Below are 25,995 nucleotides of genomic sequence, written 5' to 3' on the forward strand. Positions count from 1 at the left end.
CAATGTAATTCATATTAATGTTGTTAGCATCACATTTTAGATAATGGATCCCTTGATTTTTGGCTAACCATCGATGAAAGAAACAACTAGGGAGCCAGGTCCCCCTGGAAAAAGCAACATTTCGACTTGATATCTAATGCTCTAATTCCCTGTAATTGATTATGTTTAAATGCTACAATTTTTACATTAGAATTATCCTTCATCTTACACTTAACAGGTTTGAGGGTTAAAGAAAAAGCAAGCCATAAGTTGTCTCTAAAGGAGATTGCTATATACAACATGATTTCAATTTTCATGTATGCCAATGTTGTTACTATATTGCTGCTATTAATTTCAACCGAATAACATTTACAAGTGAAAATTCCAACTCTTTGCTCCCACCATTACAAATTAAAGCATAAAATTAAACTGCATGATTTATCAGGTCTTCTTCTCCCATCTCCACTTAGTTGTCGTCTCTCGAATGAGTGCAGAACCTTCTTCCCATAATCTTCTCGGAAAGCCTTATTATTGTTCCATTCTAACATAAACTTTTCAACCTAACACATAAAGCAACCAACAAAAATCAAAACAGAAGCTTATTCCAATATTGAACAGAAGTTTTTTAAGTGAAATAAATACCATATAAGGAACTAAACCAATTACCAACCTCTGAACTTGACATCTCATCAAGGATTGTTACATCTTTTTCTTCACTCAGTTGATGTACTTCGTTTATAAGTCAACAATACTTGTAATAGTAGAGAATCTGCAACTGAAAAATTAACATTTAAGATCAAGTTCTATACATGCATGTTTGGTGGCCATTGTGGACCAGTACCTAAAATCGTTTAAAAATCCAATGATAACTAATCTCAGTCTCTTAAAGTAGAAACTCACGATCTCATTGTTGTAACGTCTAAGACAATGACTTGATTTGTGCAAGTTTTTCAAAGACAAAAGAGAACAAACATGTCCCTCAAAATTTAACTCATTGGTTTTCCCTCATTTTTTCAAATTGACACCAATTAAATCACCATTTCAATCGTGAAAATGAAGCGGATGGTGGACATCTACTTCTAAGTGCAAATATATTAAATTGTTTGGTCATGAGGGGAGCTCGGATGATTCTCTTCTATTTATTTATCCAATGAAACAGTACAAAGAGTGCAATTCACACTAAAATGGTTATGGGGAATCGATCCTCTTGGAAGAAAATAATTACTGTGAAAAGTACAGAAGATAAAAGTAAGGAAAACAGACAAGAAATTTGGTGTGGTAATATTCCCTTGGCTGTTATCTCCATTCATTACATGAACAATACTGGTAATAATCGAGTATAAAATGCATAGGTTGGACTTAACTTCATATTTTTAAAGAAAACTTGGGTCGTTCAAATTCTCTACCTTATCTTCAGTGTATAATTGGTTTTCTTAAAATAACATAGATTCATAACTATGGACTATACTATATGTACATATAAAAAGGATAAATCATGTGATTTATATAGGCAAATAGAAAATATTACATGGGAATATATTAAAATGGATAAGGTTGTAGTTTTTAACATCTTACCTCACCATGATACTATATTTTACAATTTGAAAATCCTTTGATATGCTTCATCCTTATTCTTACGCTTCTCTATCAATGTTGAGCCCAAATAATATAATTCTGCATTTATGTCTTCTTGTTCTTTCACACCATATCTAATTCTGGTCTCAGATTCTCTCAATTCACATAGAAACTACCACAAAATATAAAATATCTGTCATACCCAATGATAACACGAGACGCGAATAAGTTGATGCTAAGTCAAAGCAAATTATTATTTACCTTGATTTGATCTTTTATGGTTTTCTTCAAGGATTCGTAGTTGGAAACATTTCCCTTCTCAAAATCATTAACACAAGGTCTTTCCATATGTTTGATTTGGAATTGTTTAATTTCTATCACAAGTTTCTGTAAATCATTCTTCCGTTTAATCTTCTCCAAGTTTTTTATTCTCCAATAATCGTATATACTCCATCCGTTACACGATATCTGTTATATTCGATCATTTCACACATGTTAAGAAATAATATTAAATAAATAAAAGATAGCCATGATTTTAATATAATGTAAGTTAATTTTTTCGTCGTAAGCATAACTCAATTGGTATGGATAAAACAATATGTTGGGTTAGGGTTCAAACCTCAGATTCCCCACTTATTCCAAGAAACAAAAAAAAAGAATGACAATTTTTCCTGTTATTTTTGTTAAATGTCATATATACTAGTATAAAATGCAACTTGTTGTCATTTGCCTTTCATTCACGTCTGATTTTCTATATACTATAGCATATAATTATTGGTTAATTCAAAATGATCAATACAAACAGTATATTGGTTGTGCAATTTAATCTTCTTTGATTGAATCTTTTCACTCTCTAAGTCAATATCAACATATCAAAGAAACTCCAATCTTCATAATGAAAAAAACAAATTAATTTATTAAGGTACCGTTTCCTTAAGCACTTCTAGTGATTGGAATGAAGCAACATCTTTCTCTTTCTGATCAATCTTTATATCTCTCAGAATTTGTTTCTCCTCAGACAAACTTTTGCTCCCATGTAGCTTCAAATAATTCAAAGACTACATAGACGATTTCAGAACCAAAACAACACAAAATATATTAATTTCATCATAATAAGAATTCTATTAAATAGCTTTGTTTTTCTTACATTTTTATCAAGCTTATCCTCCAAGCTTCCTCCATTTGCTTCTTTAATACTCCTTAAATTCAATTCATCAAGAGCCATATATAAACCTCTTAGTATCTTATCTCTACTCTCATACAGAATCTTCTATGCCATTGTGGAAATTTTAACCGATTCAACACAGAATTTAGATAATTTCTTTTTGACTGTTGCAAAATAAAATTAATTTTTTTGTTAATGTCAATATTCAAATTTATCATGGATGGAATTAGAAATACAAATTTCTATTATTATATACCACTTTCCTTGTGATCATTTTTGTGATTTCACAAATGTCTTGATTCATTTTCTTAACCAATTTCTCTTCCTTTTTTATTTTTGATATTGATTTTGGATCTGTTGGAGAAAGCTTGACAAAGTAGAATGGATGAACAAATTTGGAAACATGCCCTAAATTGTCATCGATAGCCTTTGTTTTCTTATTCTCCATGATGTTAAAGTTTCCTAATTTTGACATAAACAAAGTCATAAGTAATAAGTAAAATGATCAATCATAATAAACAGTGTACAAATCAGTTTTTTTTATAAGTAATAAGAGATCAAATCAACTTATATCATTGAATTCCATAGTCAATGAGAAACAACATTAGACATAAAAAAGATGCTTACCTTTGGTGATTGAGAATTTACTTGTCAGGATATGCAATGGATTACTGATTTTGAGGACTATATAAGGGGTCAATTAGTAATTAGATATTATGTGGTTAAACTCTTGCACCCCAAGCTAAGAAAGTCAACATCTGGAATTTATTTTATTTTTTATACTTTTTCAAATAATTTATAGGACACACAAACAGCTATAGGGATGTAAAATCTTAAACAGCCTAGCTTTTGACTTTATAAATTATGCAACCTACCTAGTATTGTGGATCTTAGTTTGGATGATGCAATGCACATTTAGTTATATAAAATGTAGATAGTTGGATTAAATAAAGAGCGATAAAATTAAGAACAATAGTGCTTCTCTTTCCCATCAAAGGACATTTTTAGACAAGGCAGAGTGAAATTAATAAATAAAAGTAGTCACTGCTGGATTTATTTTATCTCTTGGGCTTGGTTTGTATTTTATTGTGTAACTACTATTGAGTCCTAGCCTTGCACTTCTCATGTAAGTTTGGATCTCTTTCTAGTTTAATATAATTTCATTTTGGCTTTTAAAAAAAATTAAGATACACCACTACCTATGATAGTTTAGTCATTAAGAATATTTTCTGTATTTTGGTTACATTGCAGCAGGGATGTTGGCTATTTATACACAAAATACTTGCTGTAAGTTACTTTATAACTTGTATGCCAACATGTTAAAAATATATAAGTACGTTTTAGAGATGGCAAAATGGACTGCCTCGTCACTGGAAAACGTCAAAAATACAAGATGTCGAAATTTTAGTGAACATTGTTTTGAAAATTGTTTTTCCTATTTGTCAAGTTTTGTCGTTAAACTTGTTGGACTAGATGTATAAGTTCGTGCGCCAGTCACAAGTAGAATTTTTTAATCGTCACAAATTTGGGTATATAACAGACGATATATAGGTTGTGTGTGTGTGGGTGAGGGGGTGGGGGTGGTTAAAACTATATGACCTTCTCTCTATTCTAGGCGCCATGATGTTAAAGTTTCCTAATTTTGACATCAATAGTCATCAATAGTCTTTGTTTTCTTATTCTCCATGATGTTAAAGTTTCCTAATTTTGACATAAAAAAAAGTCATAAAATAAGAAATAAAATGATCAATCATAATATAAGAGTCTAATAATATAAGAGTCTAAGTAAGAGATCAAATAAACTTATATCATTGAAAAACAACATTACTCAAAGGACTTGTTAGGGTATGCAATGGATTACAGATTTTATGGAGTATTTAAGAGGCTAATTGCAAATTAACTATTATGTGGTTAAACTCTTGCACCCCACGCTAAGAAAGTCAACATCTGGAATTTATTTTAAAATGTAGATAGTTGGATTGTATTTAAACAAAGAGCGATAATATTAAGGACAATAATATTTCTCTTTCCCATGTCCTCGTGAGCTTAGCTCAATTGGTAAGAACAATGCATTAATATATGCAAGGTCCGGGGTTCAAACCCCGGTCACCACAAAAAAAAGGACATATTAAGACAAGGCAGAGTGAAATTAATAAAAGTAGTTACGTTTGACATGAATAGTTACTTTTGACATGAATAATGGATTAGTCTTTCTATATTCGATGCAGTTATAGAATGATCCTATGATAGAAGACCTACCAAGGTCAAAGAATGATCCTATGATAGAAGACCTACCAAGGTCAACCATGAATAATGGATTGGCTATTTATACCCATAATATATACGTACTTGTTGTAAGTTACTTTACAAATTTCGTTAAAAATGCAGTTATAGAATGATCCTATGATAGCAGACCTACCAAGGTCAACCATGAATAATGGATTGGCTATTTATACCCATAATATATACTTGTTGTAAGTTACTTTACAAATTTCGTTAAAAAAAAAAAGTTTCATTACAAATTCTATGGCATCATGTTAAAAATCTTTAAGTACACGGATATTCTAGTGAAATTTTAGTTAATATTATTTTGAAAATTGTTTTTCCTATTTGTCAAATTTGGTCATTAGGCTTATCAGGCAAGATGTATTAGTTCGTGCGCCAATTATAAGTAGAATTTTTTGGATCAACACAAAGTTGAAGACATAAACCAAAATCACTCAAATGAAATTATAGGGGTTCAAAATCGCACAATTGTGAAATTATGGGCCAAGAGTGTATCCACAATTAAAATTATACGACCTTCTCTCTATTCTATATACACTACTACAAAATACCCCCTTTAATAGCACTTATTTTGGCTCTTAATAGCGCTTCTCAAGCGCTAAGAAAGCCCCTGCTATAAAAGGTCAGGAGCCTATAATAGCGCTTTCCAAACGCTATTAAATAGCAACACATCAATAGCGCTTTCAGAAAAGCGCTAATATAGCCTTATTCTAGTGCTATTAAAGTAGCTTTTCTAACAGTTGTTTCTTAGCACTTTCTGAGAAGCGCTATCGTAGCCTTTCAACTCAAATAGGGGTATCTTAGCGTTTTACTAAAAGCGCTAATAAAAGTTGCGTATTTTTTTTTTTTTAAATTTGTAACCAAAAATGCTATAATTAAAAGCTATAATAAGATACTGAAATATGAATATAGCAAATTACATTCATAATAATTTCCTTACAATCTTCAGAATTCATTCCATAAAAAGATAAAAGTACAAAATAAAGATGAAAATGAGGGGGGACATAAAACCAAAACCCTCCAAAAAGTACTAATTTGGGAACATAATTAAATAGTTCCAACAATGACAATTTACTTAGAAACCTCTTGAGAAAAGTACTAATAAAAGTCACAGAAAATTGAATTGTTCCGAATCTATTTAGAATTATGATAATCCTATATTACATTATGCTACAACTAATATCTAATTACCTCTTTAACAATGACAAGAGCAGTTGCAGGCATACTAACATCAAAATAGGCCACTCTAGCTCCATTCAATGCAGATAACAATTTTGCACGCGAAAGATCTTCCGGTACCATTGTAGGAGATCCTTCTATGAATATACAAGTTCGTGTCTTCCTGAATGTTCAACGTTATAGGATAAATTTATACATTACTTATATGAGTCAAGATTAACTGACACCATGTGTCAAAATTAGCAGTTGCATTACATCTCTAATAACTTTGTGTAGAATACGAATCAGATCAGACCGATTATCAAACCACATGCTTAAGAAATCCAATTATCTATCAAGCATGTCTCACTAGACAGTAGACACTATGTTATTGGTTGTTCCTTTTTAATACTCTAGTGCTTAAATTTAACTTGATCATAATTTTTGGATCGTGTAATGTCAATAACTTCCATATACTTGTATCACTTGTATCATTGTCTTTTCAGAGCCCCACAAGTGAAAAATTAGGAGGAAGGTAAAATCAACACAAATTTTATGTAAAATCATTTAAGCAATGGTACATACGTGTGGTTGTCAATAATAATGTAGCTAAATGGTGTAGTCCCTTCCTTTGAGACCTGGAAACAAATGAGAAAGGAAACAAATTATCAATGTAATCAAGTAACTTGTGAATAGTCAAGAGTTTAATGTAACTTCTGAATATCAAATGTCTAGACAAAAATTTGGTATGATTTTTTTACTTTAGATGTGATTTTTTTGAAGTAATTTCTTTAGATATGATTGATGCAGTATGAACTTTGAACTTTGAAAATTCTTAAATGAAATATTAGTGCCTAAAGTGAATATGTAAGGTCCATTATGATACCTTGCCAATCACATGTACATTATGAAACCCCCTTCTTGGTATACACCAGAATAAAGTGCCTTTAAAGAGAATTAAAGAACTGCATGTTAGTGACATCAAAAGGATTTGAATTTGGATTAATTATTTTGGTAGTTCTACTAAATTGGTTCATGTCCCTGCCATATCTCTTTCAATGCAAATCATAGTATTCATCCATTCTAACTAATACTAATTTAAGAATTATCACCACACAATCAGAAACATTTTACCATACAAGCAATTAACAAACAAATAGGTAATAAATCAAAAACAACGCATAACATATAAGGCACAAAACAAGTAGCAAACAATTATTCAGTCTTACTCAATTCATAACAGTTAGCGAACAAAAGGGAGATAACACTTACCTAAAACCAATTCAGTCATAACATATATTTCAAACAAAACACATAAAAGGCACACATGCAATCATATGTATGCACACAACAGTTCGATTCCCAAAATACCCCTTAACGGTTAATCAGCCCCCACCTAAATACTTTACCGAGTACTCCTGTGCAGCATTTACAGAACATTGATTCCCTCGCTCCGATTCAAAACGTACAACCAAACTGCTTCAAGCATACTAAGTTGATATCCACTATAATCAGAGTCAACCCATCCAAAAATGAATTAACCGGAGTTAGAATTAATTCAACCAATATACTAATTAGTAAAGCGTCAAGGTGAAGTTTTAATAGTTTAAAATACTACTTTAGTAAATATAATTATGATCAAATCAATATTGTCAAATACTAGCTTATCTCATAAATATAGCTATGATCTACATATACGACATCTCTATTCAACTTTGGAGCATTCGATCTAATTCGAATTAAATTAGAACTTTGATATCTTCATCACAAACAATTGTTAACTCCTAACTTAGTTATTTTTCTACTAAACCAATGTAACTTTAACGATTAGAGTTGATACCACATAAAAGTCCCTAGTCATATCCCTTTCACTGGATTCAAGCTTATATAAATGGACATCTTAAATTAACTTAACAACTCCGACAAGCATGAAGCCTAAAATCCGTCATGGCATGACTATAGGCAAACCATCATCAACTTAGCTTTATACTTTATTACTACAAGTCAAACTACATCAACTAAGGTTACTAGTAGTCATAGTTAAAACATTAACAAGGTGGGCTTCTAATACTTTAAAACATCAATTAGATCAAAACAACTATGAATGCGATCTTTAACGGTAAAACTCCAATTAAAATACAAGGTCAAACTTCCAACTCTCATTATCAACCCATAAGTCCCAAAATATCTTTGGACATTTTTCTATACTCAAACAAACATGCCTAAATAAGACATATACTCTAAATCCGAAATTTACATGTTTGAAGCTAATTATAAATCTCTTGAACATCTCTTTACAACAACTCACATCTTCAAATTCAAAAGAATATAGTTCCAACCTTATATCAACATAAACTATGATTTTTAAACATATAACAGGATAAAATAAGGCTCAAACAACAACTAAGTCTCATATATCCATTGAAGCCTTACTAGGAAGCTTAAAATCATCAATTTAACAAAAATAAAGTGCTGAATTTGTAGCTTTCTTCAAAAATCCGAAAATAGATATAAAAATTCCAAAATTATAATTTTGAGAAGAGGTAGAAGATGGAACTCACCAAGAAGAAGGAAAAGAAATGAAATGGTTGCAGGGTGCATTTTCCAGCATGGCGGTCACGATTTCCGGCACGGTTGCAGCGGTTTTCGGAGCGGTGGTTGCCGGAGGAAGTTCTCCGATCCCAAAATAAATATAGGGGTTTTGATGCAGACATCATGGGGAAGAAGAAAATCATATTAGTTTTTCAAATGGAGGTTTGTGGTGGCCGGAAAGTTAGAGAGAAGGTGAAAATTGATATTTTGAAATTTCATCAATCTAGAAAACAAATGGGTGCTTTTTGAAGAGGAAAAAGAGAGGGTTGCAACGGTGGTTGTGGCAAGGCCAACTGACGTTGAATGAGGACACAGTGGCCAAGAGAGTGTCGCCGGTTTTCATGGAGGAAGGGCGTGTGTGTGTTGGTCGTGACAGAGAAAGAAAGAAGAAGGAAAAAGCCTTTAAATGATTTTTTTTTGAGAGATAAGCCTTTAAATGATATCCTCACACCTAAAAATAATAATAATAATAATAATAATAAATAGTAACAGTAGTGGAAGTAGTAATATTAATAATAGCGTTTCCTAAAAAGTGCTATCTATACACCCCTCCAACAATAGCGTTTATAAAAAGCGCTATCTTTGTGAAACGAAATAATAGCGTTCACCGAAAAGCGCTATCTAACCTAGTTTTTAACATGTTTTTCTTAGCGCTTTCTAAAAAGTGCTATAACAGGTCTCTGGGTGGCATTTTCAATAGCATTTATCCAGAAGCGCTATTAAACTTGTGCTATTAAAAGCCAAAATTGTGGTAGTGATATGTACCCAATTTAGAAGAAAACAAATTGTGACTTGATCAAGCGGGCCACCTCTCAATGCAACCCACCCATTTTCTTAGCTGGTTAGGTGGAATGGCCAACTAGTAGTGACGAGTCCAACTCGTTTTGCCACCCCTACTTGGTTTCATTGAAATCGTAAAATTCATCAAATTAATCCTTATCATCTTAGAATATGATTTTAAATTGCAGTCCACGTTCAAATGCAATTATATTTTAGGTTTTGTGAAGCTACCGAAAATGCTTAGGATAGTTGGGCACAAAAATCTTCAAGACGGCGGAAGACGTTCTAAGGGTAAAGGTGAGATCTTTTGAGACTATAAGAGTAGTTGGAGGTAACGACTAGTTGCAAGATGTTTTAAATTGACGTCATCATCGATTTAAATGGAAGGTGGAGAATTGTTGTGATATGCCTTGAGATCTCTTGTTGGAACTTGAAATTCTATTTTGCATTCTGTCTCATGTGCTAGGCATATGAACAATACTTGTAATAATGGAGAATCAACAAGTGAAAAAGTATAAGATATGGCCAGTTCTACATGTTTGGTGATACAATGTGGACCGGTACTTAAAATCGTCACGGTCCTGTGTTGTAATGTCCGAGACAATGACCTGATTGATACAAGTTTTTCAAAGACATGAGAATACAAATATGTCCCTCAAAATTTAACTAATTTGTTTTCCCTCGTTCTTTTTAACTGACACTAATTAAATCACCGTCTCAATTGTGAAAACGAAGCTGATCGTGTGCGTACTTCTGAGTACAATATAATAGTAGTAAAACAGTAAAACATATTGAGTAGATTAGTAGTAAAACAGTAGTATTGTGAGTAGATTAGTAGTAAAACAGTAGTATTGGTTTTGTTTAGCTATCTATTTGTAGTGTATTATTTTCATTTGTAAAATTGTATTGAAAACTCATTCATGAATTCCTTTCACGTCCATATTCTTTTTGGCTAACTATCAAGTTTTGGTGAGTTGGATTTCGGACTCACTAAATTTAGGTTAATCACTTATTTTATGCCGTTTGAAAGTACACTTTAAAATAAGGTATTAGAAATCCTAAAAAATCAATTATGATATCTAATGCATTTACCTTTTTCCTTTATTTTGAGAGGATATAATATAATACCTTGTCATTGATAATTAGATGGTACAATTTGAACATTAAATTGACCCTTGTAACCTTAACAGGTTTGGGAGTGAAAGAGAAAGCAAGCCATATGTTGTCCATATAAATGGGATTGATATATACCACAAGATCTCATGTATGCAAATGTTGTTAATATATTAACCGAAAAATTGATAGCAACAAAATTGTGGAAATTCTCTTCTGTTTATTTATTCAATGGAACAGTACAAAGAGTGCAATTTACACTGAAATTGTTATGAGGAATCAATCCACATAAAATAAAAGAATTACTAGTACTGGAAACATAGAAGAAATTTGTTGTGGTAATATTCCCTTGGCTGTTATCTCCATTTATTACCAATACTGGTAATAGTTGAGATTCTGCAGTTGAAAAATTAACATATAAGATATAGATAATTAATGCTGGAGGATCAAGTAAGTTTCACTTTATATTTTTAAGAAATGAAGCAAACTTGGGTAATTCTAATTCTCTACCTATATATAGTCTTCATTGTATAATTGGCTTTCATAAATTAACATAGATTCATAGCTATGGACTATATGTACACATAAAAAGGGTAAATCATGTGATTTACATAGCGAAATATAAAATATTACACGGAGATATCATAAAATGCATAGGTTTTGCAGGGGTCGAGATTCAAACCCAGGATATCCCACTCCTCCACAATCATATAATGTGTGTGAATCTAGCCACTAGGCTCCTTGACAAAAAGAAGAAATCTTTGATATGCATTGATATCTTACCTCACCATGATACTATATTTTTCAATTTGAAAATCCTTTGATATGCTTCATCCTTATTCTTATGCTTCTCTATCAATTCTGCACTCAAAGAATATAATTCTGCATTTATGGCTTCTTGTTCTTTCACACCATATCTAATTCTGGTCTCAGATTCCTTCCGTTCACATAAATACTACCACAAAATATAAAATATATGTCATACTCAATGATAAACTCTTTAAGACATGAATAAGTTGATGCCAAGTCATAGCCAATTACTATTTACCTTAATATGATTTTTTATAGTTTTCTTCAAGGATTCATAGTTGGAAATATTTCCCTTCTCAAAATCAATAATAGAAGGTCTTTCCATATGTTTGATCTGGAATTGCTCAATTTCTATCACAAGCTTCAGCAAATCATTCTTTCGTTTAATCTTCTCCAAGGGTTTTGCTTTCCAATGATCGAATATACTACATATGTTACACCCTATCTGTTATATTTGATCATTTCACACATATTAGGAAATGATAAAAAATAAACAAAAGATAGCCATTATTTTAATAAATTATACTTATTATTGGTTATTGATTTATAATAGAAATTACGGGTACAATTGAAAGAAAACAATTAAAATTACATTGTCATTCTAGTAAGTAAGTAATGCCAATTATGTTGAGTACATGTGGCTACCAGATGGTACTCAAAGTTAGTTAGTATAGTTAATAAGAATTGGGTAGTTAGCTGCTAAGTTTCAATTACTAGTTGGAACATAATGTCAATTTTTTTGTCTGCATGCATAACTCAATTGGTATAGATAATGTGATATGTTGGATTGTGGTTCAAACCCTGAATTTTCCACTTATACATTCGTTTTAAATGTGAATTTCTAACCTATAGACTACTTGACCCAAAAAAGATGACAATTTTTCTAATATTTTTGTTAACCGTCATATACAAGTATAAAAGATACAACTTGTTGTCCATTTGCCTTTCATTCACGTGTAATTTTCTATATGCTATATTATAGCATATAATGATTGGTTGATTCAAAGCGATCAATACAAACAGTATATTAGTTTAGCAATTTAATTATTCTTTGATTGAATCTTTTCACTGTGTAAGTCAATATCATCAAATTCAAGAAACTTCAGTCTTCATAATGAGAAGAAAAAAAATTAATTTATAAAATTACCGTTTCCTTAAGCACTTCTAGTGATTTGAATGAATTAACATCTTTCTCTTTCTGTTCAATCTTAATATCCCTCAGAATTTTTTTCTCCTCAGCCAAACTTTTGCTCCCATGTAGCTTCAAATAATTCAAAGATTACACAAATAATTTTAAAACCAAAACAACAAAAAATATATTAATTTCATCATAATAAAAAGATTAAATAGCTTTATTTTTCTTACATTTTTATCAAGCTTTTCTCCAAAGCATCCTCCTTTTGCTTCTTTCATACTCCTAAAATTCAATTCATCAAGAGCCATATATAAACCTCTTAGTATCTTCTCTCTATTCTCCATATGGCGTCTTGGATAATATTGTGTAAATTTTAACCGATTCAAGACAGAATCTAGATAATCTCTTTTTGACTGTTACAAAATAAAATAACTTTTTTGTTAATGTCAAAGTTCCCTTCCATATTTAAATTTATCATGGATGGAATTAGAAATACAAATTTCTATTATTATATACCAATTTCTTTGTGATCATTTCCGTGATTTCACAAATGTCTTGAGTCATTTTCTTAATCACTTTCTTTTCCTTTTTGATATTTGATATTGATTCTGGATCTATTGGAGAAAGCTTGACAAAGTAGAATGGATGAACATATTTGGAAACATGCCCTGAATTGTCATCAATAGTCTTTGTTTTCATATTCTCCATGATGTTAAAGTTTCCTAATTTTAACATAAAAAAAAAATTCATAAGTAATAAGTAAAATGATCCATAATATTAAACTGTTTACAAATAAGTTTTTTATATGAAAAATGTTTGACAGTGCCCCAAAAGCATTGGTTAAGCCGTTAAGCGGACAAACAAAGTAAGTAAAAGATCAAACAAGACTTACCAAAGAAAAGAGATCAAATCAACATATATCGTTGAAAAACAACATTACTCAAAGAAAAGATGCTTACCTTTGGTGATTGAGAATTTACTTGTTAGGATATGCAATGGATTACTGATTTTGAGGACTATTTAAGGGGCCAATTAGTAATTAGATATTATGTGGTTAAACTCTTGCACCCCACGCCAAGAAAGTCAACATCTGGAATTTATTTTAGTTCTTATACCTTTTCAAATAATTTATAGGACACACAAACAGCTATAGGAATTTAAAATCTTAAACAGCCTAACTTTTGACTTTATGTATTTTGCAACCTACCTATAGTTGATCACTTGATCTTAGTTTAGGTGATGCAATGAATAATTGATTAATCCTTCTATATACGATGCAGTTAACAAATGATCCTATGAATAGAAGACTTACCAAGGTCAACCATAAGTGATTTATGTTAAATTTTAAGATACACCGGTGGTTGGAAAAATGGACCGCCTCGGTATTGGAAAACATTGAAAATACAGAGGATGTCGAAATTTTAGTGAACATTATTTTTAAAAGTTATTTTGGAAATTGTTTTTCCTGTTTGTCATGTTTTGTCGTTAGGCTTGCTGGACAAGATGTATTAGTTCGTGCACCAAAACTAGGGAACCAAAGTCCCTCAAACTTAATTAGGGGGTTAAAAATTGCACAATTGTGAAACTAGCTAGGCCACAATTGCAACTACAACTATGATTGTATGACCTTTTCCTCTCTATTCTATGCGCCAAATATATAAGAAAATAGATTGTGACTTATCCATAAAAAGAATAAGAAAAAGAGTTTTTTTTTTCTTTGACCTAATTGGCTGCCCCATTTTCTTAGTTGGTTAGATGCGATTGGCAACTAGTAGTTACAAGTCCAACTCATTCTGCCATCCCTACTTGATATCATTGAAATCGTAAAAACAATCAAATTAATCCTTATCATCTTAGAATATGGTTTAAAACTGTACTCCACGTTCTATTGCAATTATATTTTTGGTTTTGTGAAGCTACGTAAAATGCTTAAGGTAGTTGGGCACATAAATCTTCACGAAGACGGAAGACGTTTTGAGGATTGAAGAGGTAAAGGTGAAATCTTTTGAAACTATTAGAGTAGTTAAAGGCAAGGGCAAGTCGCAAGATGTATAATTAAATTGACATCATCATCGAATTAAAGTCAAGGTGGAGAATTGTTGTAATATGCCTTGAAATCTCTTGTTGGAAGTTGAAATTTTATGTTGCGTTTTGTCTCATGCGCTAGGCGCATGGACTGGTGCTCTACGCACACATGTTTTGCAATTGCAGGATGTTTTGAAATGGGAGTTATCAAACACACCTGTGGAAATTAGCCAAACAAGGGTTATACGAACTGTAGGTCATGTCGTTTGACTAATAGACACTATTAGGGTTATGAATTGTAGGTCATGTCATTTGGCTAATAAAACTATTACACTATAAATACTATATTCAAACATTGTAGTTAATACATCCAATGAATAAAAAAATCTTATTTTCGTAATTTATCCCTTTATCTTTCTGCTTTATTTATGCATTTTTAGTGTAGCTCAGAAAAAACCCAAAACAACCGTACCTAATACTCGACTAGATTAGTTAGGGAACCCGCAACTGGATGACAAAGTTTCTCCCTCAAAATTAATTGTCTGAAGCAAGGGAATAACAGTCGAAAAAATTCAACCGACCTCGGCTAACTTCAGCTTCCATCAACACTATGTAATTCATATAATGTTGTTTGCATCACACAGTTTTGATAATAGATCCCTTGGTTTTTGGCTAAACAAACAAAAAACTGGGGAGCAGGTCCCCATGGAAAAGGCAACATCTCGACTTGATATCTAATGCCTTATTGAATTGATTATGTTGAAATGCTACAATTTTTACATTAGAATTATCCTTCATCTTTAACAGGTTTGAGGGTTAAAGAAAAAGCAAGCCATAAGTTGTCTCTAAGGGGATTGATATATATATATAAGTTATATATATCATGATTTCAATTTTCATGTATGCAAATGTTGTTACTATATGTTGGAGAAAGAGGAAGAGAAGGAACAGAAACGTGAAAATTATGGAATGGCAGTAATAGTTCTTTTTCATTGCAATGCCATGTCAATACATAGAACCTCTAGTTATATTGAAGCATAGAAAGTTCTAGTAAATAAGTGAATGCATCTAGGAATATTAAATGACCTTCTCTCGAACTTGCAGATACATGAATGTATTTCTAGATACATTAAGGAACCTAGAAATATGGAAAATTACAAATTATCATTTAACACCCTCTCTTAATTTGTAATTTTCATAATATTTTTGAACTGTTCAAGCTTCGTAATGGACACTGCTTTGGTGAGAACGTCTGCTGGCTGTTCCGTAGTCTTGATGTATTCTAAGTTGATTTCCTTCCTTTGAATCATATCACGAATGTAGTTGTGGCGCAGCTCAATATGCTTTGACCTTCCATGAAAAACTGGATTCTTGGACATTGCTGATTGGTTGTCACAGAAAATAGGAGTTGGATCTTCTACCTTTTGCTGCAAGTCAATCAAAATTCTTCTCAACCAAACAGCTTCACGTGTAGCTTCATTTGCTGAGATATATTCAGCCTCTTCCGAAGATAATGCAACTGAGTTTTGCTTTTTAGAACTCCATGAAATAGCTTTGGATCTTAGACAAAACACATAGGCTGAAGTGCTTTTTCTGTCATCGAAACTACCAGCCCAGTTGCTATCGGTATAGCCAACCAACTTGTTGCTTTCTTCCTTCGCATACTTGATCCTAAGCTTCTTTGTGCCTTGAAGATAGCGCAAAATCCTCTTTGCTGCTGCAAAATGAAGCTTACTCGGCTCATTCATGAACCTAGAAACCAAACTTACTGAATGCACTATATCTGGCCTTGTATTTGTGAGATAAATCAAGGAACCAACAAGGCTTCTGTAGACTTTTGGATCTGCCTTTACTGCACTATCATTCAGCAGCAACTTTTCATTCAAGGCCATAGGGGTTGAGACTGGTTTGCAGCACTCCAATCTGAACTTTTTAAGCAAATCATGAATGTATTTTTCTTGTGTGATAAAAATCTCGCCTTTTGTTTGCTTCACTTGAATTCTAAGAAAGTATTTCATTAATCCAAGATCTGTCATCTCATATTCTTTCATCATTGCTTCCTTGAATGACTGCACCATATCATGATTTGTTCCTGCATAAATTAAATCATCAACATAGACCTTCTCTCAAACCTGCAGATACATGAATGTATTTCTAGATACATTAAGAAACCTATAAATATGGAAAATTACAAATTATCATTTAACACTATATTGATGCTATTAATTTCAACCGAATAACATTTACAAGTAACAATCTTCCAACGTTTTGCTTCCACCATTACAAATTAAAGCATAACACTGCATGATTTAAATTTATCAGGTCTTCTTCGCCCATCTCCAATCTCCACTTAGTTCTCGTCTCTCTAATGATTGCAGGATCCTCTTCTCATAATCTTCTCGGAAAGCCTTGTTATTGTTCCATTCTAACATAAACTTTTCAACCTACCACATAAAAGCAACCAACAAAAATTAAATCGTTATCAAATGAGAAGCTTATTCCAATATTGATTAGAGGTTTTTAAGTGAAATAAATACCATGTATGGAACTAAATCAATCACCAACCTCTGAACTTGACATCTCATCAAAGACTGTTACATCTTTTTCTTCACTCAGTTGATGTATTTCATTTATAATAGTGGAGAATCTGCAATAAAAAAATTAACATATAAGATCGAGTTCTACATGCATGTTTGGTGGGCCAATCAATCTTGTCGTTGTAACGTCTGATACAACGGCTTGATTAGTGCAAGTATTTCAAAGACAAAAGAGAACAAACATGTCCCTCAAAATCTAACTCATCTGTTTCCCCTCTTTTTTTCACCGTATATCAATCGTGAAAATGAAGCGGATTGTGGACATCTACTTCTAAGTGCAAATATACAAAATTGTTTGGTCATGAGGGGAGCTTGGATGATTCTCTTCTGTTTATTTATTCAATGAAACAATACAAAGAGTGCAATTGACACTGAAATGGTTTTGGGGAATCAATCTTCTTGGAAGAAAATAATTACCGTGAAAAGTACCGAAGATAAAAGTAAGGACACAGAAGAAATTTGGTGCGGTAATATTCCCTAGGCTGTTATCTCCATTCATTACATGAACAATACTGATAATAGTTGAGCATAAAGTAATGTTCACTTAACTTCATATTTTTAAAGAAAACTTGGGTAGTTCAAATTCTCTACCTTGTCTTAACTGTATAATTGGTTTTCATAAAATAACACAGATTCATAACTATGGACTATACTATATGTACATATAAAAAGGATAAATCATGTGATTTATATAGGGAAATAGAAAATAATACATGGGAATATATTAAAATGGATAAGGTTGTAGGTTTTAACATCTTACCTCACCATGATACTATTTTTTTCAATTTGAAAATCCTTTGATGTGCTTCATCCTTATTCTTATGCTTCTCTATCAATTTTGAGCCCAAAGAATATAATTCTGCATTTATGTCTTCTTGTTCTTTCACACCATATCTAATTCTGGTCTCAGATTCTCTCAATTCACATAGAAACTACCACAAAATATAAAATATCTGTCATACCCAATGATAACACGAGACACGAATAAGTTGATGCTAAGTCAAAGCAAATTATTATTTACCTTGATTTGATCTTTTATGGTTTTCTTCAAGGATTCGTAGTTGGAAACATTTCCCTTCTCAAAATCATTAACACAAGGTCTTTCCATATGTTGGATTTGGAATTGTTTAATATCTATCACAAGCTTCTGTAAATCATTCTTCAGTTTAATCTTCTCCAAGTTCTTTATTCTCCAATAATCGTATATACTCCATCCGTTACACATTATCTGTTATATTTGATCATTTAACACATACTAAGAAATAATATTAAATAACTCAATTATTATACATAATGCAATATGTTGGGCTGGGGTTCAAACTCCGGATTCCTCACATATTCACATATTCACTTATTACTTGATCAAAAAAAGAATGACAATTTTTTCTGTTATTTTTGTTAAATGTGTGCAACTTGTTGTCATTTGCCTTTCATTCACGTCTAATTTTCTATTTACTATAGCATATAATTATTGGTTAATTTAAAATGATCAATACAAACAGTATATTGGTTGTGCAATTTAATCTTCTTTGATTGAATCTTTTCACTGTCTGAGTCAATATTAACATATCAAAGAAACTCCAATCTTCATAATGAAAAAAACAAATTAATTTATTAAGGTACCGTTTCCTTAAGCACTTCTAGTGATTGGAATGAAGCAACATCTTTCTCTTTCTGTTCAATCTTTATATCTCTCAGAATTTGTTTCTCCTCAGCCAAACTGTTGCTCCCATGTAGCTTCAAATAATTCAAAGACTACATAGACGATTTCAAAACCAAAACAACACAAAATATATTAATTTCATCATAATAAGAATTCTATTAAATAGCTTTGTTTTTCTTACATTTTTATCAAGCTTATCCTCCAAGCTTCCTCCATTTGCTTCTTTAATACTCCTTAAATTCAATTCATCAAGAGCCATATATAAACCTCTTAGTATCTTATCTCTACTCTCATACAGAGTCTTCGATGCCATTGTGGAAATTTTAACCGATTCAACACAGAATTTAGATAATTTCTTTTTGACTGTTACAAAATAAAATTAATTTTTTTGTTAATGTCAATATTCAAATTTATCATGGATGGAATTAGAAATACAAATTTCTATTATTATATACCACTTTCTTTGTGATCGTTTTTGTGATTTCACAAATGTCTTGATTCATTTTCTTAACCAATTTCTCTTCCTTTTTTATTTTTGATATTGATTCTGGATCTGTTGGAGAAAGCTTGACAAAGTAGAATGGATGAACAAATTTGGAAACATGCCCTAAATTGTCATCGATAGCCTTTGTTTTCTTATTCTCCATGATGTTAAAGTTTCCTAATTTTGACATAAACAAAGTCATAAGTAATAAGTAAAATGATCAATCATAATAAACAGTGTACAAATTAGTTCTTTTATAAGTATAAGTAAGAGATCAAATCAACTTATATCATTGAATTCCATAGTCAATGAGAAACAGCATTAGACATAGAAAAGATGCTTACCTTTGGTGATTGAGAATTGACTTGTTAGGATATGCAATGGATTACTGATTTTGAGGACTATTTAAGGGGCCAATTAGTAATTAGATATTATGTGGTTAAACTCTTGCACCCCACGCTAAGAAAGTCAACATCTGGAATTTATTTTATTTTTTATACCTTTTCAAATAATTTATAGGACACACAAACAGCTATAGGAATTGAAAATCTTAAACAGCCTAGCTTTTGACTTTATGAATTATGCAACCTACCTATTGTGGATCTTAGTTTGGATGATGCAATGCACATTTAGTTATTTAAAATGTAGATAGTAGGATTAAATAAAGAGAGATAAAATTAAAAACAATTTTTTCAAAAAAAAATAAAATTAAGATACACCACTACCTATGATAGTTTAGTCATTAAGAATATTTTCTGTATGTTGGCTATTTATACACAAAATACTTTCTGTAAGTTACTTTATAACTTGTATGCCAACATGTTAAAAATATATAAGTACGTTTTAGAGATGGCAAAATGGACTGCCTCGTCACTGGAAAACGTCAAAAATACAGGATGTCGAAATTTTAGTGAACACTGTTTTGAAAATTGTTTTTCCTATTTGTCAAGTTTTGTCGTTAAACTTGTTGGACTAGATGTATAAGTTCGTGCGCCAGTCACAAGTAGAATTTTTTAATCGTCACAAATTTGGGCTATGAGATATCTAACAGAGGATAGGTTGTGTGTGTGTGGGTGAGGGGGTGGGGGTGGTTAATTCTCAGACGAAATTACGGGGAAACACTGTAACCTCAACTAAAACTATATGACCTTCTCCTCTCTATTCTAGGCGCCAAATATCTAAACTTATTGGTGTGATTTATTTTCTGAATTCACAACATGTGTGTAATTCAATCATGTTCTAGGGAGTTGATTATGTTCAAGGTCATTTGACAATGTGTTTAAACCTAAAAATAATTATTATGTTAACTGAGTTCGGCAAATAGGCGATTAAACAATCAAGCGAGGAAGCCCATCAACCAAGTGAAGGATAGGTGATGCTAGAAGATCCGAGCGAAGGAACCAATTCTTTATCAAGGCCACTTATTCAATACGTTGTTGTAGGATCAAAACGGAGTCAAAGACATAGTGGGACTGAACGATGACGCATTAACCACGATTTCTGCTCTCAATGCCCATCATTGCCTTGAGGAATGAGGGACATGGCACGATCAGTAGTAGATCTGCACGAACAAGGATAGTATCAATGGCTCATGCCAAGGAGATGAGACTGAAGCTGAACGTGGGGCACCAGGGTCCCACTAACATGGGAGTTATCAAGCACGCATCTAGAAATTAGTCGAACGGGTTACAAACTGTAGGCCACGTTGTTTGGCTAATAAACACTAGTTACACTATAAATATTATGTTCATACATTGTAGTTAAAAAATCCAATGAATAAAAAAAACTTATTTTCATAATTTATCCCTTTATCTTTCTGCTTTATTTATGCATTTTTAGTGTAGTTGAAAAGAAAACCCAAAACAACCGTACCTAACACTCAAATAGAGTAGTTAGGGAACCCACAATTGAGGGACAAAGTTCCTCCCTCAACGTTGGTCGTTTGAAGCAAGGGAATTACAATTGAAGAAATTCAGCCGACCTCGGCTAACTTCAGCTTCCAAGTTCCCTCAACACTATGTAATTCATATAATGTTGTTTGCATCACACATTTTAGATGATAGATCCATTGGTTTTTGGCTTAGCATCGATTGAACAAACAACTAGGGAGCCAGGTCCCCATGGAAAAGGCACCATCTCGACTTGATATCTAATGCCTTATTAATTTCTTTAGGAGCTTTAATTTCTTTTAATTGATTAAGTTTAAATGCTACAATTTTTACATTAGAATTATCCTTCATCTTATACTTAACAGATTTGGCGGTTAAAGAAAAACCAAGCCATGTATTGTTACTATATTGCTGCTATTAATTTCAACCGAATAACATTTACAAGTAATAATCTTCCAACTTTTTGCTTCCACCATTACAAATTAAAGCATAATACTGCATGATTTATCAGGTCTTCTTCGCCCATCTCCACTAAGTTGTCGTCTCTCTAATGATTGCAGAACCTTCCTCTCAAAATCTTCTCGGAAAGCCTTATTATTGTTCCATTCTAACATAAACTTTTCAACCTAACACATATAAAGCAACCAACAAAAATAAAACCCTTATCAAAACGGAAGCTTATTTCAATATTGAACAGAAGTTTTTAAGTGAAATAAACACCACATAGGGAACTAAACCTATTAACAACCTCTGAAATAAACATCTCATCAAGGACTGTTACATTTTTTTCTTCACTCAGTTGATGTACTTCATTTATAAGTGAACAATAATTGTAATAGTGGAGAATCTGCAATAGAAAAAGTAACATATAAGATCAAGTTCTACATGCATGTTTGGTGGGCCACTGTGGACCGGTACTTAAAATCGTCTAAAAATTCAATGATAACTAATGTAAGTCTCTTAAAGTAGGAATTTACGTTCTCATTGTTGTAAGGTCTGAGACGAAGACTTGATTTGTGCAATTTTTTCAAAGACAAGAGAGATAGAACATGTCCTTTAAAATTTAAATCATTTGTTTCCCCTCATCTTTTCAGTTTTACACCAATTATATCACTGTTTCAATCGTGAAAATGAAGCGGATTGTGAACATCTACTTCTAAGTGCAAATATATAAAATTGTTTGGTCATGACGGGAGCTCAGATGATTCTCTTCTGTTTATTTATTCAATGAAACAGAACAAAGAGTGCAATTGACACTCAAATGGTTATGGGGAATCAATCCTCTCTTGGAAGAAAATAATTACTGTCAAAATATAAAATACAGTTAAAACTCTATAAATTAATAATGTCAGGACCGGAGAAATTTATTAATTTAGAGAATTATTAATTTATCGATAAATTAATAATTATTAATTTAAAGAGTTTTTAAGTAATTATACTGTACATACCAAACAAAAAGGCAAATTAGTCTATGCCTCTTAGAATTATGCTGCAGCGAACCTTGTGACTCAACGTAAATTAGTAACTACTGTGTTCATATGCATTGGAAATCAATAATGACTTTTGAAGTACAGTAAATGTAAACAAGAGGAACAAATGTGTTCAATGTATTCTTAATATATTTTTTTTCAGTTTCTATAAATTATTAATTTATAATTTTCTTAGGACCGAAAATTATAAAGGGATCTCCCGAAAAATTATTATCTTATTATTTTATCGAGTTTTTCAATTTTTTACATTGGCCCAAGTCGGGACCGGACAAATTTATTATTTTAGAGAGTTTATTAATTTACCGAGTATTAAATTAAAGAGTTTCTACTGTATTACATGGGAATATATTAAAATGCATATAGGGTGTAGTTTTTAATATCTTACCTCACCATAATACTATTTTTTTCAATTTGAAAATCCTTTGACATGCTTCATCCTTATTCTTATGCTTCTCTATCAATTTTGTGCTCAAAGAATATAATTCTACATTTATGTCTTCATGTTCTTTCACACCATATCTAATTCTGCTCTCAGATTCCTTCCGTTCACATAGATACTACCACAAAATATAAAATATATGTCATACTCAATGATAACAACTTTAAGACATGAATAAGCTGCTGCTAAGCCAAAGCCAATTATTATTTACCTTAATATGATATTTTATAGTTTTCTTCAAGGATTCATAGATGGAAATATTTTCCTTCTCAAAATCATTACCAGAAGCTCTTTCCATATAGTTGACTTGAAATTGTTCAATTTCTATCACAAGCTTATCCAAATCATTCTTCCGTTTAATCTGCTCAAAGTTTTTAACTTTCCAACAATAGTAAATACTCCACCCGCTATCCGATATCTGTTATATTTGAAAAGTTGAAATTAGTTTTTCATAGCCAGTTATTGTTATTTGTACAATCCTTAACATGTACCCCTATGACACATGTTAACATGACCCATTATTAAATTACCGTTTCCTTAAGCACTTCTAGTGATTTGAATGAATCAACATCTTTCTCTTTCTGTTGAATCTTTATATCCCTCAGAATTTGTTTCTCCTCAGCCAAACTTTTGCTTCCATGTAGCTTCAAATAACTCAAAGACTACACAAATGATTTTAATACCAAAACAACAAAAAATATATATTAATTTCATCATAATAAAAATATGGCTTAATTGCATGTTTGGTCCCTTATGTTTATTTTAGTTTTCAAGTTGGTCCCTTATGTTTTGAAAGTTTTAAGTTGGTCCCATACGTTTATTTTAGTTTTCAAGTTGGTCCCTTACGTTTTGAAAGTTTCAAGTTAGTCCTTTATGTTTATTTTAGTTTTCAAGTTGGTCCCTTATGTTTATTTTAGTTTTCAAGTTGGTCCCTTATGTTTATTTTAGTTTTCAAGTTGGTCCCTTATGTTTTGGACCGACTTGAAAACTAAAATAAACATAAGGGACCAACTTGAAACTTTCAAAACGTAAGGGACCAACTTGAAAACTTTTAAAACGTAAGGGACCAACTTAAAACTTTCAAAACGTAAGGGACCAACTTGAAAACTAAAATAAACATAAGGACCAAACATGCAATTAAGCCTAAAAATATTAAATAGCTTTATTTTTCTTACATTTTCATCAAGCTTTTCCCCCAAGCATCCTCCATTTGCTTCTTTCATACTCCTAAAATTCAATTCATCAAGTGCCGTATATAAACCTTTCAGCACCTTTTCTCTATTCTCCATACGGTATATCCGATAAAGTTGTGAAAATTTTAACCGATTCAAAACAGGATCTCGATAATCTCTTTCTGACTGTTACAAAATAAAATAACTTTTTTGTTAATGTCAAAGTTTCCTTCCATATTTAAATTTATCACGGATGGAATTAGAAATACAAATTTCTATTATTATATACCAATTTCTTTGTAATCATTTCTGTGATTTCACAAATGTCTTGATTCATTTTCTTAATCACTTTCTCTTCCCTTTTGATTTTTGATATCGATTCTGGATCTGTTGGAGAAAGCTTGACAAAGTAGAATGGATGAACAAATTTGGAAACATGCCCTGAATTGTCATCAATAGTCTTTGTTTTCTCCTTGTTAAAGTTTCCTAATTTTTCATAAAAAAATCATAAGTAATAAGTAAAATGATCGATAATATTAAACAGTGCACAAATAAGTTTTTTTATATGGAGAATGTTAGACAGTGCCCCAATGACATTGGTTAAGCTGTCAAAAGAAGTACGTATGAAACCCACTTGGGTTGGCCTGGTGGTATTAACTTGGGACCTAGGAGTGTACTCCTCCTCGAGGTTTCAGGTTCGATTTTCTCTGGTATCAATTTAGGTGGGCTAATTTAACTTCTTAAAAAAAAGAAGTAAGTATGAGATCAAACAAGACCATTTTTATATTTGGCTGTCCTTAATATAAGAGTCTAAGTAAGAGATCAAATCAACTCATATCATTGAAAAACAACATTACTCAAAGAAAAAATGCTTACCTTTGGTGCTTGAGAATTTACTTGTTAGGATATGCAATGGATTACTGACTTTGAGGACTATTTAAGGGGCCAATTAGTAATTAGATATTATGTGGTTAAACTCTTGCACCCCACGCCAAGAAAGTCAACATCTGGAATTTATTTTATTTCTTATACCTTTTCAAATAATTTATAGGACACACAAACAGCTATAGGAATTTAAAATCTTAAACAGCCTAACTTTTGACTTTATGAATTTTGCAACCTATCTATAGTTGATATTAATTTAGATGATACATTTATTTAAAATGTAGGTATTTGAATTTAAATACGAGTAATGATATTTGAACAACCATTTAGTGATAACTTTTGTGACAACTTTCCTTTTCTCCCTTTTTATTAACATAATGTGAATATGACATAGAATGTTGTCCAAAAATTGTTATAAAATAGTTGTACAAATCTCATTTCTCTTTAAATAAATAGCAATAAAATTCAGGACAATAATGTTTCTCTTTCCCATCAAAGGACGTTTTTAGGCAAGGCAGAGTGGAATGACATATAAAAGGAATTACGTTTGACATGAATAATGAATCAATCCTTCTATATACGATGCAGTTAACAAATGATCATATGATAGAAGACTTACCAAGGTCAACTTGACCGTAAGTGATTTATGCTAAATTTCAAGATACATTACCTATGATAGTTTAGTCATTAAGATTATTTTATCGGTATTTTGGTCACATTCCAGCAGGGATGTTACCTATTTAAACCCATAATCCCTG

The 25,995-nt window shown here is 31.6% G+C and overlaps 3 protein-coding genes and 1 pseudogene across 6 annotated transcripts; all 4 read right to left on the minus strand.

Moving 5' to 3' along the window:
* Nucleotides 1-229: 229 nt before the first annotated feature.
* LOC146950561 (uncharacterized) lies at nucleotides 230-19,542 on the minus strand (annotated as a pseudogene). The gene is made up of 7 exons (XR_015027596.1): nucleotides 19,334-19,542; nucleotides 19,060-19,241; nucleotides 18,839-18,970; nucleotides 1,816-2,022; nucleotides 1,555-1,726; nucleotides 650-754; nucleotides 230-539 (listed from the first exon to the last, which is right to left on the minus strand). The product of XR_015027596.1 is annotated as an uncharacterized LOC146950561 (transcript).
* LOC146950562 (uncharacterized) lies at nucleotides 5,937-9,133 on the minus strand. 3 transcript variants are annotated; one of them, XM_085746491.1, is made up of 5 exons: nucleotides 8,725-9,133; nucleotides 7,573-7,668; nucleotides 7,050-7,108; nucleotides 6,749-6,801; nucleotides 5,937-6,347 (listed from the first exon to the last, which is right to left on the minus strand). In XM_085746491.1, the coding sequence occupies exons 2-5, from the start codon at nucleotides 7,601-7,603 to the stop codon at nucleotides 6,182-6,184; spliced, it is 309 nt and encodes a 102-aa protein (XP_085602617.1). In that variant the 5' UTR covers nucleotides 7,604-7,668; nucleotides 8,725-9,133; the 3' UTR covers nucleotides 5,937-6,181. The 3 variants fall into 3 exon arrangements, with proteins under 3 accessions (XP_085602617.1, XP_085602616.1, XP_085602615.1); XM_085746490.1 differs by lacking the exon at nucleotides 7,573-7,668 and having other exon boundaries at nucleotides 8,725-9,129; XM_085746489.1 differs by lacking the exons at nucleotides 7,050-7,108; nucleotides 7,573-7,668 and having other exon boundaries at nucleotides 5,987-6,347; nucleotides 8,725-9,040.
* On the minus strand, nucleotides 10,859-13,310 carry LOC146950563 (uncharacterized). The gene is made up of 6 exons (XM_085746495.1): nucleotides 13,110-13,310; nucleotides 12,824-13,006; nucleotides 12,606-12,719; nucleotides 11,697-11,903; nucleotides 11,432-11,603; nucleotides 10,859-11,044 (listed from the first exon to the last, which is right to left on the minus strand). Exons 1-5 carry the CDS (start codon nucleotides 13,299-13,301, stop codon nucleotides 11,433-11,435), a joined length of 867 nt encoding a protein of 288 aa, XP_085602621.1. The 5' UTR covers nucleotides 13,302-13,310; the 3' UTR covers nucleotides 10,859-11,044; nucleotide 11,432.
* Nucleotides 19,543-23,127: 3,585 nt separating the features above from the next.
* Nucleotides 23,128-24,851, minus strand: LOC146950564 (uncharacterized; the record flags this gene model as incomplete). Its single annotated transcript, XM_085746496.1, has 5 exons — nucleotides 23,128-23,298; nucleotides 23,392-23,598; nucleotides 23,711-23,842; nucleotides 24,356-24,538; nucleotides 24,642-24,851. Coding segments are annotated over 5 exons (903 nt in total), but the record flags the coding sequence as incomplete, so codon positions are not given.
* Between the last annotated feature and the right edge of the window lie 1,144 nt (nucleotides 24,852-25,995).

Source organism: Medicago sativa, chromosome 2 (assembly GCF_051527215.1).
Source record: "Medicago sativa cultivar Bolivia chromosome 2, Bolivia_mono, whole genome shotgun sequence".
NCBI lineage: Eukaryota > Viridiplantae > Streptophyta > Magnoliopsida > Fabales > Fabaceae > Medicago > Medicago sativa.